General features: G+C 44.0%; 3 protein-coding genes across 4 annotated transcripts in view; 2 read left to right on the forward strand and 1 right to left on the reverse strand.

Annotated features, from left to right (window-relative positions):
• Window positions 1–6,111, forward strand: part of LOC144094059 (uncharacterized) — a 33,871-nt gene extending 27,760 nt beyond the window's left edge. Inside the window, exon 6 of the mRNA XM_077627927.1 lies at window positions 3,408–6,111. The gene's annotated coding sequence lies outside the window, so the exon portion shown is untranslated. The remainder of the gene's footprint in view (window positions 1–3,407) is intronic.
• Window positions 1–16,051, forward strand: part of LOC144094058 (uncharacterized) — a 55,240-nt gene that overhangs the window by 7,820 nt on the left and 31,369 nt on the right. The window lies entirely within an intron of this gene.
• Window positions 8,709–14,672, reverse strand: LOC144094055 (uncharacterized). Of its 2 annotated transcripts, none has more exons than XM_077627920.1 (2): window positions 12,938–14,672; window positions 8,709–10,001 (listed from the first exon to the last, which is right to left on the reverse strand). In XM_077627920.1, exon 1 carries the CDS (start codon window positions 14,039–14,041, stop codon window positions 13,445–13,447), a length of 597 nt encoding a protein of 198 aa, XP_077484046.1. In that variant the 5' UTR covers window positions 14,042–14,672; the 3' UTR covers window positions 8,709–10,001; window positions 12,938–13,444. The 2 variants fall into 2 exon arrangements, with proteins under 2 accessions (XP_077484046.1, XP_077484045.1); XM_077627919.1 differs by having other exon boundaries at window positions 8,713–10,001; window positions 13,070–14,672.

Raw genomic sequence — 16,051 nt, forward strand, 5'->3', positions numbered from 1 at the left:
TGTGTGTTGTAATGTGCACACCAGACCGGGTTGGTGTGTTGTAGTGTGCACACCAGACCGGGTTGGTGTGTTGTAGCGCGCACACCAGACCGGGTTGGTGTGTTGCAGCGTGCACGCCAGACTGGGCTGGTGTGCTGTAGTGTACACACCAGACTGGGTTGGTGTGTTGTAGTGTGCACACCAGACTGGGTTGGTGTGTTGCAGCGTGCACACAAGACCGGGTTGGTGAGTTGTACTCTGCACACCACACTGGGTTAATGTTTTGGATGCACAACAGATTGGGCTGGCGTATTTTGGTGTCCACACCATGCAGTGTTATTGTGTTGTACTGCATGTGTTGTGGTGCTGTACACTGTTTTGGTCGTCAGTCGCACTTAAGAACGGGTTGGTGAATTTTTGCATGCAGAACACTGTCAATATATAAGCATTAAATTTCGGACACCAATCAACTACCTTTTGACTGGCACACACAAGAAGTTATTGTGCCGTTGTGCGCACGTCAAACATCTACAGCTACACTGCAAAACCTGTAGTTTAGTTCCGATTTGAGGGCATACACAGCACAGATAGGTATTGGTAGAGTGCATTCATCCTAATGTGGACTTCTTGTCTAACACGTGTGTTGCATTGATCCCAAGGTGCAGTATAGAGCTATATACCAACCCTTTTTTCAGGTAAAACGAAGGGCAGCAGTGTTTAACGCTTAAGCATGTCTTAAGCTTTGCTTCAACGGATGTTATGTGCTGATGCATAAGCCTCAACATAATGCTTAAAACCGTCAGCAGAAATGAACCCGACATAAGGAAGAAACACAGACGTGTACGAAGCAGCTTCGTCCACGTCTGTGTGTTTCTTCTTAGTGTCCGGTTCATCTCTGCTGCCGGTTTTAAGTAATAATGCACCAACTAGATCAAGTCTACCTTATCAACATATTAATTCAAGCCGGACATATGCAGCAGAAAGTCACCCTTCCACGTCTGTAAAACAGTAGAGTACAATATGCATTCGTGTGATAAAGAATGTAACCTGATCCTAATATGTTCTCATAAACGTACATAAATATTAGATATAAAACACCATAATTCTTTATTTATGTACACTTTAAATGAAGCACTTTTTTATACAAGTTATCAGATTGTACTTGGATAACCAACCAACACACATACATTTCAGCCTTAGGCCCAATGTGGCACATGAAAATTGTGATTACAAGCCGCAATCAACTTTAGTAATTACAAATAGGACTACACACTTGACATAAGGCAGAACACTTGTTATGGTTTGGTTGGTGAGGGTTTAACGTCCCAAAGTGACTCACGCTATTAGGGACGCTGTAGTGAAGGGCTCCGGAAATTTCGACCCCTTGGGGTTCTTTAACGTGCACTTCCAACGCACAGTACACGGGCCTCTAGAATTTCACCTCCATCGAAATTCGACCGCCGCGGCCGGGGTCGAACCCACATCTTTCGGGTTAGCAGCCGAGCGCCATGACCACTGAGGCACCGCGGCAGCTAGAACACTTGTTCTGTATACAATGACCTACATCAGTGCAATACAGATACACAGGTGTTTCACAGTAATTCAGAGCAGTATAATGAAATAAACATAAAATGACAAATGCATCGAAAGGTTGCACACCTTGCACACAACTTAGGAAGATGTGAATTTCTATTCCTATGAATAAAACCTATTGGCCACCTGATGACAAACTAGTTGGATTATCAGGTGTACGCATTTCCCTAAAATTATAGAAACTAGCGACTTTTTACTTCTGCTTCACAGGACTTCGAAATTCTGAAATGTTGTACATAACATCACAAACTGTTCCACATACATCACACCTGCGGCAATATAGTTAGTACCTAGGAAAGTATGGTACTGGGCATTAGGTACCTTTTTCACTTTTGTATGTTATGCAATACTTCACAAAAAATGCAGAAATGCAACATTTTTAAGTTTGTGTCCGTGATTACCACAGGCACAAAAACTACACAGAAACCAGACAGAAACTAAATATACCTAACATGTTATTTTATGCACTTGAGTGGGGTACAACTGAAATATGCAGTGAAGCTCACCCACACTTAAGACCGGTGCACAGAATTCCTCCACGACAAAAAAAGCGATCCCTTGGTAAAACTCTTCGGTCATCACCTAAACAAGAGGCTAATCAAGAAAAAAGTACTAAGCTCTAGAACTTTGATACCTGGCTGGTTTATTAAAGTCAAACATTAAACAATAATATTAATAAAAATTGGTTTTTGGGGTAGGAAAATATGCATAGTAATTGTCTCACATATCTTGGTGGACACCCAAACCGCATCATAAGGGAAGCGGGAAAGGTGCGACTGAAAGAAGAAAGATGCTGTAGTGGAGGGCTCCATTTAGAGTCCCTGAGGTTCTTTATTGTTCACTGACATGACACGCAGACGGGCGCTTTTGCATTTCGCTTCCATCCAAAGGCAGCGCAGTCGGGATCGAACAGCTGATTTCGTTTACATTTGTGGCTGGCTAGCGAAGTAATACGGTACACAGCGGATTGTGGCCCAGTGTTAACAACTGTTGTTTTTTTTAAGTTGTATCCAGCTTTAGCAACAAGCTAGCCTGCAGAGGTGTTTATGCAAAAAATTGCCAGCAAAAAAAAGGTGAATACAGTTACACATGAGCAGTCACAGGCATAGCATACAACCTGCTATGAAGCAGATAAAGATAGCATATCTGTCTCACTGTAGAGCCTCAAATTTCATGCAGCTGTCCTCTGGTATCAGCAATGAAGTGTTGTGAGAGCAATTACTCACAACAAATGCAGAGGCAGATTATAAAGAATATTACCAATCAGTGACAATCACTTCCTTTAAAGGGACACTGAAGGCAACAGGTTCCTATAATTAAAAAACAGTTTCCCATTAAGATAAACCAATCTAAATAGGCTTAAAGGTCCTTAAGTGTAACGTTGTTGATCCCAAGAGAAAGCAAGTGTAGCAGGGTGCGGCAAAAGGTTAGGTGGGTGGATGAGATTAAGAAGTTTGCAGGCATCGGGTTGGCAGGGACAGGGTTAATTGGAGAGACATGGGAGCGGCCTTTGCCTTGCAGTGGCTGCCGTCATTCTGCTGATGATGAAATTTGCCCCTGGCATCTGTTAGGAAGTTAATCACTTTCGTACAGATTCTGTACTTTCACAACTTGCCTGATTGTTCTGTTGCACGAGCACACAAGGTGATATAACTTTCTCTTCACTAATCAGGCACAAACCAACATCAGTAGGAGGATGTTCGGCAGTGAACATGAAAGGCATAAAGGTTTCCTCTGTAGGCAATTCCTGGAAGAGCAAGAAAATATAATTTTCCACCAAAACGATTTTGATTACTCTCATGAACTTGCCACCACTTGATTTCATGTACTCCGAGCATGTTTTCTCTTTCGTCTTGCCCCCGCAGGGGGGCGCCTGCAGCTTGCAGGCGTCGCGACGGTGATTGGCGACACCGCGGGTTCCCGAGCATCCGCAGGGACATCCCCGCAAGGGGATGATGGTGAACTGTGCATCACCACGGACCCGAGCACCCGCGCCTCGCCGTGCGTGGCATCGCCGTGTCCGGGGAAAAGGGGATCCTGGTGGTTGAGCCGATGCCGAGCGTTTGGACCTTTAAGGCCCCTTGGCGGAGGCAACACATCACTTTGGCCCCAGCTTCCTGCAGACGGCACCTCCGGCCTCACCCGACCGGGGGGAATCGGCAGTCGCCTTTTCCTATCTTCCTCTCCATCTTTCACTTTCCTATCTCTGTCTCACAACTCTCCTATATCCTACTCACTTCTTGGTTTTTCCTGTTTTCCTGGCGGCGAGGGTTAACCTTGTGTGACCAACTACCCTGAGTTGAGTCATATTTGGTTATAGTTAAGGCGTACAGCAGGCGTGGGCAGGACATGCTTTCAAGTTCCTGTCCCGTCCCCTTGTTGGACTCCGTGGTGGGTGGCTGGCACCATGACCGAAAAACTAAATTTTTTCATGGCTCCACCCTTATCCAAACCTGATCGCTCTCTAAAAAGAGGGCGGAACGAAGCAGCTGATTTTTTCTCAGAAAAGAGACAAACATTTTCAAAGTTCCACGTAATCCACAGTGAAAGTGGCGGAATACAGGCAAGAATAATATCCCCATTCCTTGTGTCAAAATGCTCAACCGATACCTTGGGCCCTGGCTACAAGCTCTCAAAAATGTCCAGGGGCGACTTACGTCTTGAGCTGCGCGACAGCATCCAGTGTTCAAAACTCTCCAACATTGCGTCTATAGGGGACATCTCTGTCTCAGTAACCCCCCCACCGATCTCTAAACACTGTCCGAGGTGTAATCTCGGAATAAGACTTTATCCATGTCACAGAAGCTGAAATGCTTGAAGGGCTTACCGACCAGAATGTAATCGACGTTCACCGAATCAAGATCCGCAGGCATAACAAAGAAATAGATACCAAACACATGGTCCTCACATTTAATACAAGTACCTTGCCCGAAACAATCGAAGTTGGATACTTGAAAGTCAATGTCAGACATTATATACCCAATCCCCGCCGATGTTTCAACTGTCAAAAGTTTGGCCACGGCTCACAAAGTTGCCGCGGCCGCAAAACCTGCGCGAAATGCGCTTCGAAAGACCAGCATTCTGAGGAATGTGACGCAGCACTGCGCTGCGCAAACTGCGAAGGAGACCATGCAGCGTACTCCAGGGCATGTCCGTCCTGGAAAAAAGAAAAGGAAATAATTACCATAAAGACAAAAGAAAACATTTCATTCAAAGAAGCAAGGAGGCGTTTTGCGCTTACGAACACATTCTCTTTCACAGCAAAACCCAACTTCGCTGATGTGGTGCGCGGGGGCGTAGCACCACAGAGCTCTACGGCACCTGCCGAGGCTGCTTTCACAGAGCCAGTGGCAGGGCCATCCACGCCCCAGGCAGGGACAGCGAAGGCTGCTCTGCCACCCTCAAAGCAGGGAACGCCGGTCCATGGGTCGGCATCCCGCAGGACCTCCCCCCGTCGGGAGAGGCCTGAAACTAACACAACCGCGGGCCCTCCGCGGTTCTCCAGCACCTCGGTTGAGGTGATGGATACAGCACCCACTCCGCCTCCACTACAGAGGCGGAACAGCTCTCTTGAGAGGAAAAAAGACAGGCCCCTCATAACGGGCCCACCACATAAGTAAATCTCCTTTCATTTTCACTCAAAAACTCAAGCATGGCTTTTTTAATTCAATGGAATTGCAGAGGACTTATGCGGAATTATAGTGACATAACACATATTTTAGGGTCAATGTTACCCATAGTTTTATGTCTTCAGGAGACCAATCTTGGTCCACAACATGTGCATATCCTGAAACATTATCAAACTTTTAGACGCGATCGCGAGCAGGCAAATCGACTCTCAGGAGGCGTCGCAATTGTCGTCCAAAGCGGCGTCCCTGCTCGAGAAATAAAGCTCAATACAAAACTAGAGGCGGTTGCAGTCAGCATCGTCAGCTATAAAACACTAACAATCTGTTCCGTATACATTCCTCCACATTTTACATTAACAGTCCATGATCTAGAAGAATTGATAGTTGAACTTCCAGAGCCATATCTGGTAGTTGGGGATTTTAACGCTCACTCCCCTTTTTGGGGAAGCGAGCGCTGCGACTCTAGGGGGCAAACAATCGAAGATTTTATCCTCTCAAATAACATCTGTCTTTTAAATACAGGAAAAGCAACTTATTGTTGCCCAAGCTCAGCAAAAATGAGCTTTCTTCATTTAGCTTTCGCATCACCATCGCTTTTTACCGATTTTAAATGGGATGTTTTAAATGACCCTCTGGGAAGTGATCACCTACCTATTATCATCAGCCTCTCATCGTCTACTGCAGTCATCCCCACAAGACCACGGCGCTGGAAACTTCACCTCGCCGATTGGTCCCTTTTTACAGCAAGTGCCACACTAGAAAAAGAATTTTGTGAAGATCTCAGCATAGACGAAATTAATGGAAAATTTACTACATGCATAATATCGGCCGCTACACTAGCCATACCACAAACAACAGGACTCGTACACAAAAAATATAAAGTATGGTGGACACAAGAATGCACATTGGCAAAAAACAACAAAATAAAGCTTGGGGCTCTCTGCGTCGGTATCCCACTGCGGAGAACTTGATTGCCTTTAAGAGGGCCAAGGCCAGAGCGCGATTCGTTCGGAGAAATGCCGAGAAATCCTCGTGGCAGAAATATGTGTCCTCTATAAACAGCTCAATAACCTCAAAAAAAATGTGGAAAAAAGGTCGAAGATTCAGTAGTGACCATACCCCTTTCACACTTCCTCTGTTGACTACACCCGGGACACAAACATCATTAGAAGAACAGGCCAACATACTAGGTGAGCATTTTGCTGAAGTTTCCAGTTCGTCCAATTACACAAACACGTTCCAGAAGCACAAAGCAATAGCAGAAAAACAAAAACTTCCATTTGCAGCAGGTATGCACGAGGACTACAATCAACCCATCACACTCCAGGAATTGATTAGGGCATTATCTTGTGGTAAAAAGACAGCAACAGGCCCAGATAATGTGCATTAAGCTATGCTCGCCCATCTCTCTGAGGCTGCCGTGCAGGCATTGTTGAACTTCTTTAACAAAATATGGACAACTGGGAATATACCTGAAGAGTGGAAGAAAGCAATAATAGTACCTTTTCTGAAACCCGGAAAACAACCAACAAGTCCTAACAATTACAGACCGATAGCCCTCACCAGCTGCATCGCTATATCTTTCGAAAGCATAGTATCTCGTCGACTCTTAGATTTACATCAATGTGGATTTAAGAAAGCATGCTCGACCACTGATCACCATGTCCGCCTAGAAAACACCATCCGAGAGGCGTTCATCCACAAACAGCACTGTATCGGTGTCTTCTTCGATTTGGAGAAGGCATATGATACCGCGTGGAAGTTCGGCATCCTCCATGACCTAGCAGATCTAGGGATCCGCGGCAGGATGCTGAACTGCTTGAACGACTTCCTGACTAACCGCACATTCAGAGTCCGTCTGGGAGCAACTCTATCAACGACATTCACCCAAGAGAATGGCGTACCCCAGGGATGCATTTTAAGTACGACACTCTTTATAGTAAAAATGAATTCTTTGGCCAATGTAATACCTACGTCCGTAATGTATTCAGTTTATGTAGATGACATACAGATAGCATACACTTCTTCCAACATACTGTCCAGCGAGAGACAAATACAAATCACACTAAATAAACTGGCTGCTTGGGCAGAGAAAAATGGATTCAAGTTCTCCCCTCAAAAAACAGCTGTTTAATTCTCGTTACGACGAGGCCTACAGGTCGATCCCAATCTGTGCTTGAATCAAACCACACTGCCAGTCAAACAGGAACATAAATTTTTAGGCGTCAGTTTTGACAAGAAACTTACATTTCTGTCACACATTAACAACCTGAAAAAGAAAGCATCCCAAGCCCTCAATGTATTAAAGGTACTCTCGCGAAAACGGTGGGGGTCCGATAGAGCATGCCTACTGCAATTATATTTCTCTTTGGTGCACTCCAAGCTGGAATACGGGTGTGTGGTATATGGTTCGGCAAGAGCATCCTACTTGAAACGACTGGACCCTGTTCATAATCTTGGTTTGCGCCTATCAACTGGAGCTTATAGAACATCCCCGGTAAAGAGTCTTTACGTTGAAGCTAATGAGCCCACACTAGAGGATAGAAGAGTCACACTAACATGCACGTACATCCTAAAAACCCGTTCTCTCTCTAAACATCTCTGCTATCCCATTGTTACCAAGTGCCCATCTAGGAGAGTATTCAATAATAAACCACATTTTATCAGGCCACTAATAATGCGCTTTGAAGATAAATGTGAAGACTTAGCAGTGCTGGACGCCCTACCTAATATTGCACAAAGACATGAATATCTACCACCATGGTAAAGCCTTCCTTCAGTGTGTGACTTCACATTGACACACGTAAACAAAGAGAAAATACCACACGAGCACATACTGCAAGAGTTCTTTGCACTACAAGAAAAATATGACACTTACACCGAATTTTACACTGATGGCTCAAAAACAGAAAGTCATGTCGGAAGTGCAGTAATTCAAGGAACAAATGAAAAATTGATACGATTGCCACAGTATGCATCGGTATTTACTGCGGAGTGTTATGCCATCTTTGTAGCTGTAGAACAAATAGTAAAACAAAACATAAAAAATAGCATCATTTACAACGATTCACTCAGTATGCTAAAAGCGCTGCATTCTACAAACGCTGCTGAACCCATAATTGGAAAAATCATACATAACATAGTTAAAATTACAAAGCAAAAACATAACATTATATTCTGCTGGGTCCCTAGCCATGTTGGAATTTTAGGTAATGAGAGAGCAAATGCTTGCGCAGCACAAGCTAGAATTGGCCATATAAAACAAGTTAACATACCACAGAGGGATTTTTCTAAATTACTGCACAGTAAACTCAGGAATAAGTGGCAGATTGCATGGGATGAACAAACAAACAACAAACTACATGCTATAAAACCTGTTTTGGGAGAATGGAGATCATGTACACATCAGGAGCGTTTCATAGAAGTTATTTTGTGTCGACTACGCATTGGACACACACACCTTACTCACAACTTCTTACTTACAAAAAAAGGCAAACCTCTCTGCGAAATGTGTGGCGATGAACTCACGGTAAACCACATTTTAATTGTATGCAAAAAATTGGAACAACTGAGGGAAAAATATTTCACAACATTGTACAATGAATACATCCCACTACAGCCCATGTTACATTTAGGAGATCAAGCACTGATTGATTTTTCTAGCATTTTTAAATTTCTCAGAGAAGCCAATGTTTTATACAAACTTTAGATTAAAAAGCGTAACCTTTAACAAAAGCTCTAACCGTGTGTTTGGCGCATCATAGCCTAAGTTGCTTTTGCGCCATTAAAATCAATATAACTAACTAACTATCTCTTTCCTCTTGTAATCGGCGCTGTGTACAGTGAATCCTCTGATACGTGCTCTGAGGTGTTCACTCAGACTGTACACAGTACCAATGGTTTGGGTAACCATATCGACCACATAACTTTCAAGTCTGGCAGGGTGTAATGGGGCACCCATTACACTAGACTGGTGCTTATTTTCTTGCCTTCCCGAGATCAGCTTTCGCTGCTTGTTCAAGGAGGGTGGCAATAGTACAAGACGGTTCAGGGACTTTTCAACCTCTCGCATGATGAAGCGTTCTGCGACTTGATGTGGCACACCTTTGGCCGCGGAAACAAGTTTCAGGATGTCACCATTCCCCCTTTTAAATGGAAAAGTAGAGGTGGCCCATAGCGGCCAAGTCATGCGCACAGATTTTGCAAGGTGCACAAGTTGACGCACATTGAACATTAAAGTATGTTCACCATACGGAAGTGGCATTTGCTCAACAAATTGCATCAGAAGCCTATCAGCACAAAAGATGTCCCTTTCTTAACACTTGCTCTTAACTGTAAAAACAAACTCTTTGCGCGAAGGCAGAAATGGGTGAAATATCTCTGGCAGTACATTGAAAGGCAAGGCGCACTGTAATAGCGAAGCCAATATTTCCACTCGGTGGCCTTGCAAAATGAGCGCTCAGTGGCTGGCCTTGGCAATCTCGAGAAAGAAATTGGCGGCCGAATTTGTAATAGGCGGTCATTTAACTCTATGATACGGTTTCCAATATACCACACACGTCCTGGTGAACACAGCCAAAGTTCTAATTAGCTGTGATGTGACGCCTTCCAGTATGCAGTGAATATAATCTGGTGGAAAGCCCCACACGAGGTCCAATGTGCTGAGGGTTGCAACCGCTGACATTCCCGTCAAGCCATCCACAGGACGGTCTCGCTTGGCTGCAAGCTTCATTGCACTCAGTACCGTGTCATGGCATTGCTCCACCATATCCTGCCCTTCCATGACATACTTTAGTGTTCCTGTAAAAAGAAATGACAAGTTTTTCATTGTACTATGGGTAATAAACGAAGAAATACATGCGAAAGAACAGACAGGAGGGAATCACAGACATGTGCTGGTTATGAAACGCTACAATAATTTAAACTGCATGTAATGACACCATATTTACCTTTAGTCAGGCGCAAGCCCACTTTACAAAATTAGGCCTTTCGTGTTACAGAGGACATATGTACAAAGGCAGTAGGCCAACATATAGAGCTTTCATACGTTATTTTTCGTTGCAGAGCCTAACTTCCTAGAGGTATACGTAGGCTATGGGAGATGCTAATGAAAAGCTCTGGATTATTTTAATCACCAGGGAATCTTAGCTGCATAGTCAATTTTTCTGACCTTTAATGTACATAAAACTGAAAAGCAGGCTTCTGCGAGAAGAGGTACACAAGTTTACATGAGTGCTTATGTAAGACAGAATTTCCAAGTTACATTTTTTTCCTTCCTGAATCCATACATGTGCAACACAGGTGACTGAACTGTTTTGATTCCAGTCTTCACAGCTTTTAAGTCTTGGATCATCAGACAATAAAAATACCACAAGATTTTAAACAGACAGCACCTACAATTTGCTCAGATAAATAACAGCACTGTTTCCTCATTGCTAGAAAGAAGTGCCCTGCGCATATCTGTACTCAATTTCTCATGGTAAATACGAAGTTAAATGCGACTGCTCACCAAAGTGCAAAATGTCCTTCCTTTGTTATTATGCCCGCTAAAAAGTACACCATACATCCCACAACAGCCTTTTGTTTCACATAAGTTATGAGGAGTGTTAGAAGGCCCGTGATCTGTATGGACGAAAACTGATATACCCTGGCAGTTATCACGCATCGTCTCTGGAATAAGTCTTTAAAAGACTCAGCAGCACAGTTACAGCTGTCACAATCAAGCAAATTCGCCATGCTTTTCACTGCCGTACGACCGTCAAGTCTCTCTCTCCCCCCATCTGGGCAACAATCCTTCACAAGCGAAATTTATTTCACTGCTTTTAGGCAGAAGCACAGACTGTTACATGTCATCGTCATGGCCCTACATCACCAGGTATTTTTTTTTGTGAAAGGTTTATTTCCTAGCTTATTTACGCTGGCGCTTCTGTGCCCCTCTTGACATGAACCTGTCAGGAGAAAGCGCCGTGGGGTGCATCATATTATGGGTGGTGTAGGAGGGTGGATGCTTGAAAACGCGACCAGGTTTCTGCCAAAATGATGCGTCATATGCATGGCGAGAAATGGCGAGAAATGAAAAAGGGCGAGAAAAATGGCGAGAAATGAAAAAGGGCGAACTTTTGAACATAGGCAAGACTAAATATATTATATTTGCATCCCCTTATGAAAAATACCAGAATACCTGCTCCGCAATAACGATAGGAGATAAAGAAATTGAAGAAGTTAAGACTATTCAGTACTTGGGTGTAACCTTAGACGCTGGATTAAACTGGAAACCGCATATCGAAAAATTGCGTAGCAAACTATCTTATGCATGTTTCGTTCTGGCCAAAGGTCGGCGACATTTCGAAATACACACACTAAAAACAATATACTTTAGCTTCTTTCAGTCCCAATTAACTTACTGTATAGAATCATGGGGGTTCACTTACATCACTTTCATTGAACCTGTTTTACGCCTGCAGAAGAGGGCACTGAGAATAATGACTTGCACAACACCATATACGCCTTCTCGCCCTTTGTTTTTTTAGACTCCAAATAATGCCGGAATTGCAGCTTCGAGGTTTTCGCGTTGCACTACTCGTACTAAGAGTCCTCTCCGGCACCTCCCCCTTTCCTTTGAACACATTCCATAGAGCCCCAACTAACAGCCGTTCAGCAGCACAGGGAAGATTTCTGGTTCCTACATCTCGCAATGAATATGGCCAGTGCCGCTTCGAGTATCAAGGGGTAAAAACTTGGAATAAAATCCCCTGTGCAGTCTTTGCAACGTCCAATCCTTATATTTCACTAAAGACCTTTTTTCTGTCACAAATAATTACCTGATTTACAATGCAAATCGCTTAGTGATTGTCTCTTATTATTCTCTGTAGTGTCTATGTTGGGTTTGCCATTCATATGTCATTGAATATTCACTTCTAAGGCAACTGCGTTTATTTTGTATAAAAAATGCTGTTCCTGTCTTCATATGTTTTTTTGTCATGAGCCCTCTTGTACTTCTGTAATTTGAACCATCTTGCTTGTACGCTTTGCATTTTTTCACCATTCTTATGTGTATTATATTGGCATGCAGTAGAAATCATTTGTCCCCACTAATCTCTTTGCTTTTATTGCGTGGATCTATAACTAGCCTTTGGCTAAGGATCCAGACAGTGATGTTATGTACTGTACTGAAGAAATGATAATAAAAAGAATTGAATTGAATTGAAAAATGATCTGCACAGGCCCAAACCACACAGATTTAAATGGCCTGGCCAAAGTAACTTGAATATATTTTTTTATATGTACCGAAATAAACAGTGCAAAACACAAAGCAGAATGACCAGCAGACGATGAGACATCTGCTGTTCGCTGGTGAATCGGAATGATGGACCATTAAAATGCGGTTTTTCTATGCCATCACAGAGCAACCTTGAGTAGCAGAGAAGTGGACGAAGAAAACGACTGTCCAAAAAAAGACCACAAATGACCTTTGATTAGAATTTTTGCTACCTTTCAAGGTGCATATAGTTCTAACATTTCGCAGGCATAGCTATAATGGCCCTATTTATGCAATGGGCTTGTTATTTGGTATGCCCAAGCTTGGTTAGGGAACCATCAAGGTTAGGTCTGATAATGTGCAAGAAATGAATGAAACTTAAGCTGCCACGGTAAACTGTTCTTATAACAATACAAGACAACCTAGTTCAAACTGATATGAACCAGTACTTTTATACCTGATAAAAATTGATACCAACCACCTTGAATAGCAGTAGACAAACCTTCCACATGTGAATGCATTTAAGCAATGAAAGAAATTGTGTTCTGTACAGCTGCACAGTAGTATGCAGAACAGGCAAAGCTTATAATTTGACTGAAACAAGTCTTACCGTCAGCAAGCGTTCCTTTTTGAAGGCACCAAAAACAGCCGTAGTACCCATTGTATTGCTTAGCATTCAGCAGTGAAGAACGAGCTGGCGAGTCAACACAGAAGCACACAACATTCACTGCTGACTGCACAACTTGGTCGGCAAAGGACCACGTTAAGCTGCCCATAGTGTGGAACTTGTCGACAAAAATCTTCAAGTAGAGGTGAGTAGGTGGGTGATCTTAGGCAAACCAAATGGCACCAATTAGGATGTTCTTCCAACGATATAGAAGAAGGAGCTCATTAAGCACTGCTTGAATAGGCCAGATTGATCCTTTACTGGACTTAGATACTGGCGATCCATCGCTGTTAGCGGCAAAAGTCAGGTCACTCCACTTCAAGTTCCTTTCACGGCAGACCTTTCTGTACATGACCCATCTGTGATGTCCCTGTAGGCTCCCCGATCAGTTTCAGCTGTCAGTTTCTGGAGGTTGGTGCCAACTACATCCCCAAAGTTTTTTAAGACACACTGTAGCTGATGCTTCAGATCAACAGTGATAAAGAAGCTTCCTTTTTTCACCACCTGTGCCACAGTCATTGTAGCTGCACAAGTAGTGCAGCGCTGAAGATCCAGCCCGCAGCTTGATGTCAGGGACTGGCATGTTGGACCGTATGTGTGAACTTCGACCATCCTTGACTTGTGAAGATCCCATAATTTCCTGAAGCCATATTTTGTAGATGGGAAGATGTTCTGGCCTAGTACCGCTTTCAACAGCTTCAACAAGCTGTCCACTTGAGTCCAAGGAAGGCCAGCAGCAATAACAAATGTCAATACCAGCAGCATCGCCTGCAGGAGGGTAGTGTCTTGGTGTGGAAGGTTTGACTCTGAGTTAACCCTTATAAATTCCGACAAGCCTTCATCAGGGTCCTCCAGCACATGGTTATCAAGCCCATCGGTATCCTCATGGAGTCTTGGCAGTTGTTCATCAGACATGCTGCCATCAAGATGCTGGCTTGAAGGTTCATCATCCAAGTTGGGATGACTTGTAGAAGCGTTGTCATGCACCTCATCTTCAGCTTGCTGCAAAAATCATTAAAAAAGCTTCATCAGCAACTGAAGAAAAAATATCAGTATTCAGGTGAATGTCTGCAATCTGTTCTTGTATACGCTGTGTTGGTATCATTGCGCACGAACATCATTCCAATTCCCTCCACATTCAGTTGCCACATTTCAATTCCCTCCACATTCAGTTGCCCCATTCACTTGGCCATGCATGGGACAAGCATTAGCACAACTGAGTGTGCAAGAAACATAGGCAAATAAAATAGAACTTTTTATCGTAATGCTGCATTTCCATGGTTCAAAAGCAGCTAAAATTAAACTATCAAAAATGACTCACAAGAAACCAAACATTCAATTTCGGGTTCAGCTGCCAAGCACCTAACAACTTAGCCACCACAGCAAGTCTAAGTGCACATATCTATGTGGCTTCGCTTGAATGCAAGAATCGCCTCTGAACACATCGTTCGCTTCGCTGAGGGCACTCCGAGAGCGCTCTAAACAAGCTCACTCGCCTCTGTACATCAATATATACTTTTTTTTTCCCCGCAGGAGGCCAAAGTAAATATTTGTATCCGTGGGGGGGGGGGGGGGGCGCTGTGCATGCTGAACACGAACGCTGTTAAAAGAACTGGGAAGGTGTACAAAGTGAAATTGGGGGATGCCGGGCCCCTTTCGATACGTGCCAAGCACAACGGCTCACTTCTGAAGCTTCATCATTCGATGATATCTTTGCCGCTGGCTCCACGTGGTTTTTCGCGGAATTTTCGCAGACGACGTACCAGTATCAAAATAAGCAAGGTACGGTTTTTTAGGAGGCATGCTGCGATAATGTACGCGACCTGCTGGTAAAAGAAAGCCTTTGGACCCAGTACCGCAGCTAACAGTAACTAAAAGCGCTGGCGCAAGTACACGTCCAGAAAGGCGGCACAGATGAACAGCAGCACACAACGGAGCCGAGACATCACAGAAAAAGACTGCGGCGACTGCGGTATTGGCTCTCGGAGGTGCAGTCTCGGCCTCCACAGTTACGTAACCACCACGCGCCACTTTGCACAACTGGACTCTCAAAATCATAATATTTTTCATTAATACAGGCATAAATGACAGTTCTTCGCAGTAGATGTAAATCTGTGCGCAGGACAGTTTTTATGAGTCACTAATGAACATGCATCCTTATAAAAGGGGCGCGAATACAGAGAGAGGTCAGGAAGAAGGGGCAGACGGTCTCATTTGCGCTTAACAAAACACGTGCGAACCAACTGCACCATGCATGGAGGACAGACAAATTTCTTCCTCCATGGAATGATACATTGCTAGGACTTAATTTTCCCGTCGAAAAATGGGATCCTGCACGGTTGCCGCATGTGAAATTCCAATAAGCCCTGCATTTCGTGCCACGCCGTATTCGGATACCAGCAACATTTCCACTTCGCTTCGTTCACAATCCCTTTCATACGCCTTTCGATATCGCTGATATTGCATGCGCCTTTCGATTTCGCTGATATTTGATATGCCTTTCAATGCGGCTCGATATTATGCTCCACATGGGCTGTCAGCAACAAATGAAGTGCGTACAAGACAAATCAAAATACGAATATCAAAATGCCATCTGCCAAGGAATTAAGCTCGCAGTGCAGCTAAGTTAATATAATAACTTCGAAAGTGCGTAGACAGTCTTATATATATTGCCACCTGGTGTTCTCAGGTGGCGCTGAAGTGTCTTGGAAGACGTTGAAGTGTCTCGCGCTGGCTGGCTGGCTGCTTGCTGTATTCTGCTGGTTAGCGACCTGTCTCCCTGTTTTCCGTTACATATTTTGGTGGAGGTGCTGGGTAAAGATCCCTGTATATGTCTCATACTCCTCCGGATACCCTGGGCTCCAGTCCTTCGCTAGTGGACACCCCCGTGCACCGTGCTAGCCGGAGAAATCAAGGCCTACCTCC

This window comes from Amblyomma americanum, chromosome 6, assembly GCF_052857255.1.
Source record: "Amblyomma americanum isolate KBUSLIRL-KWMA chromosome 6, ASM5285725v1, whole genome shotgun sequence".
NCBI classification, from domain to species: domain Eukaryota; kingdom Metazoa; phylum Arthropoda; class Arachnida; order Ixodida; family Ixodidae; genus Amblyomma; species Amblyomma americanum.

Coding starts and splice junctions, on each gene's coding strand:
- LOC144094055 (XM_077627920.1), bottom strand. CDS start 14,041: ATGTCTGATGAACAACTGCCAAGACTCCATGAGGATACCGATGGGCTT.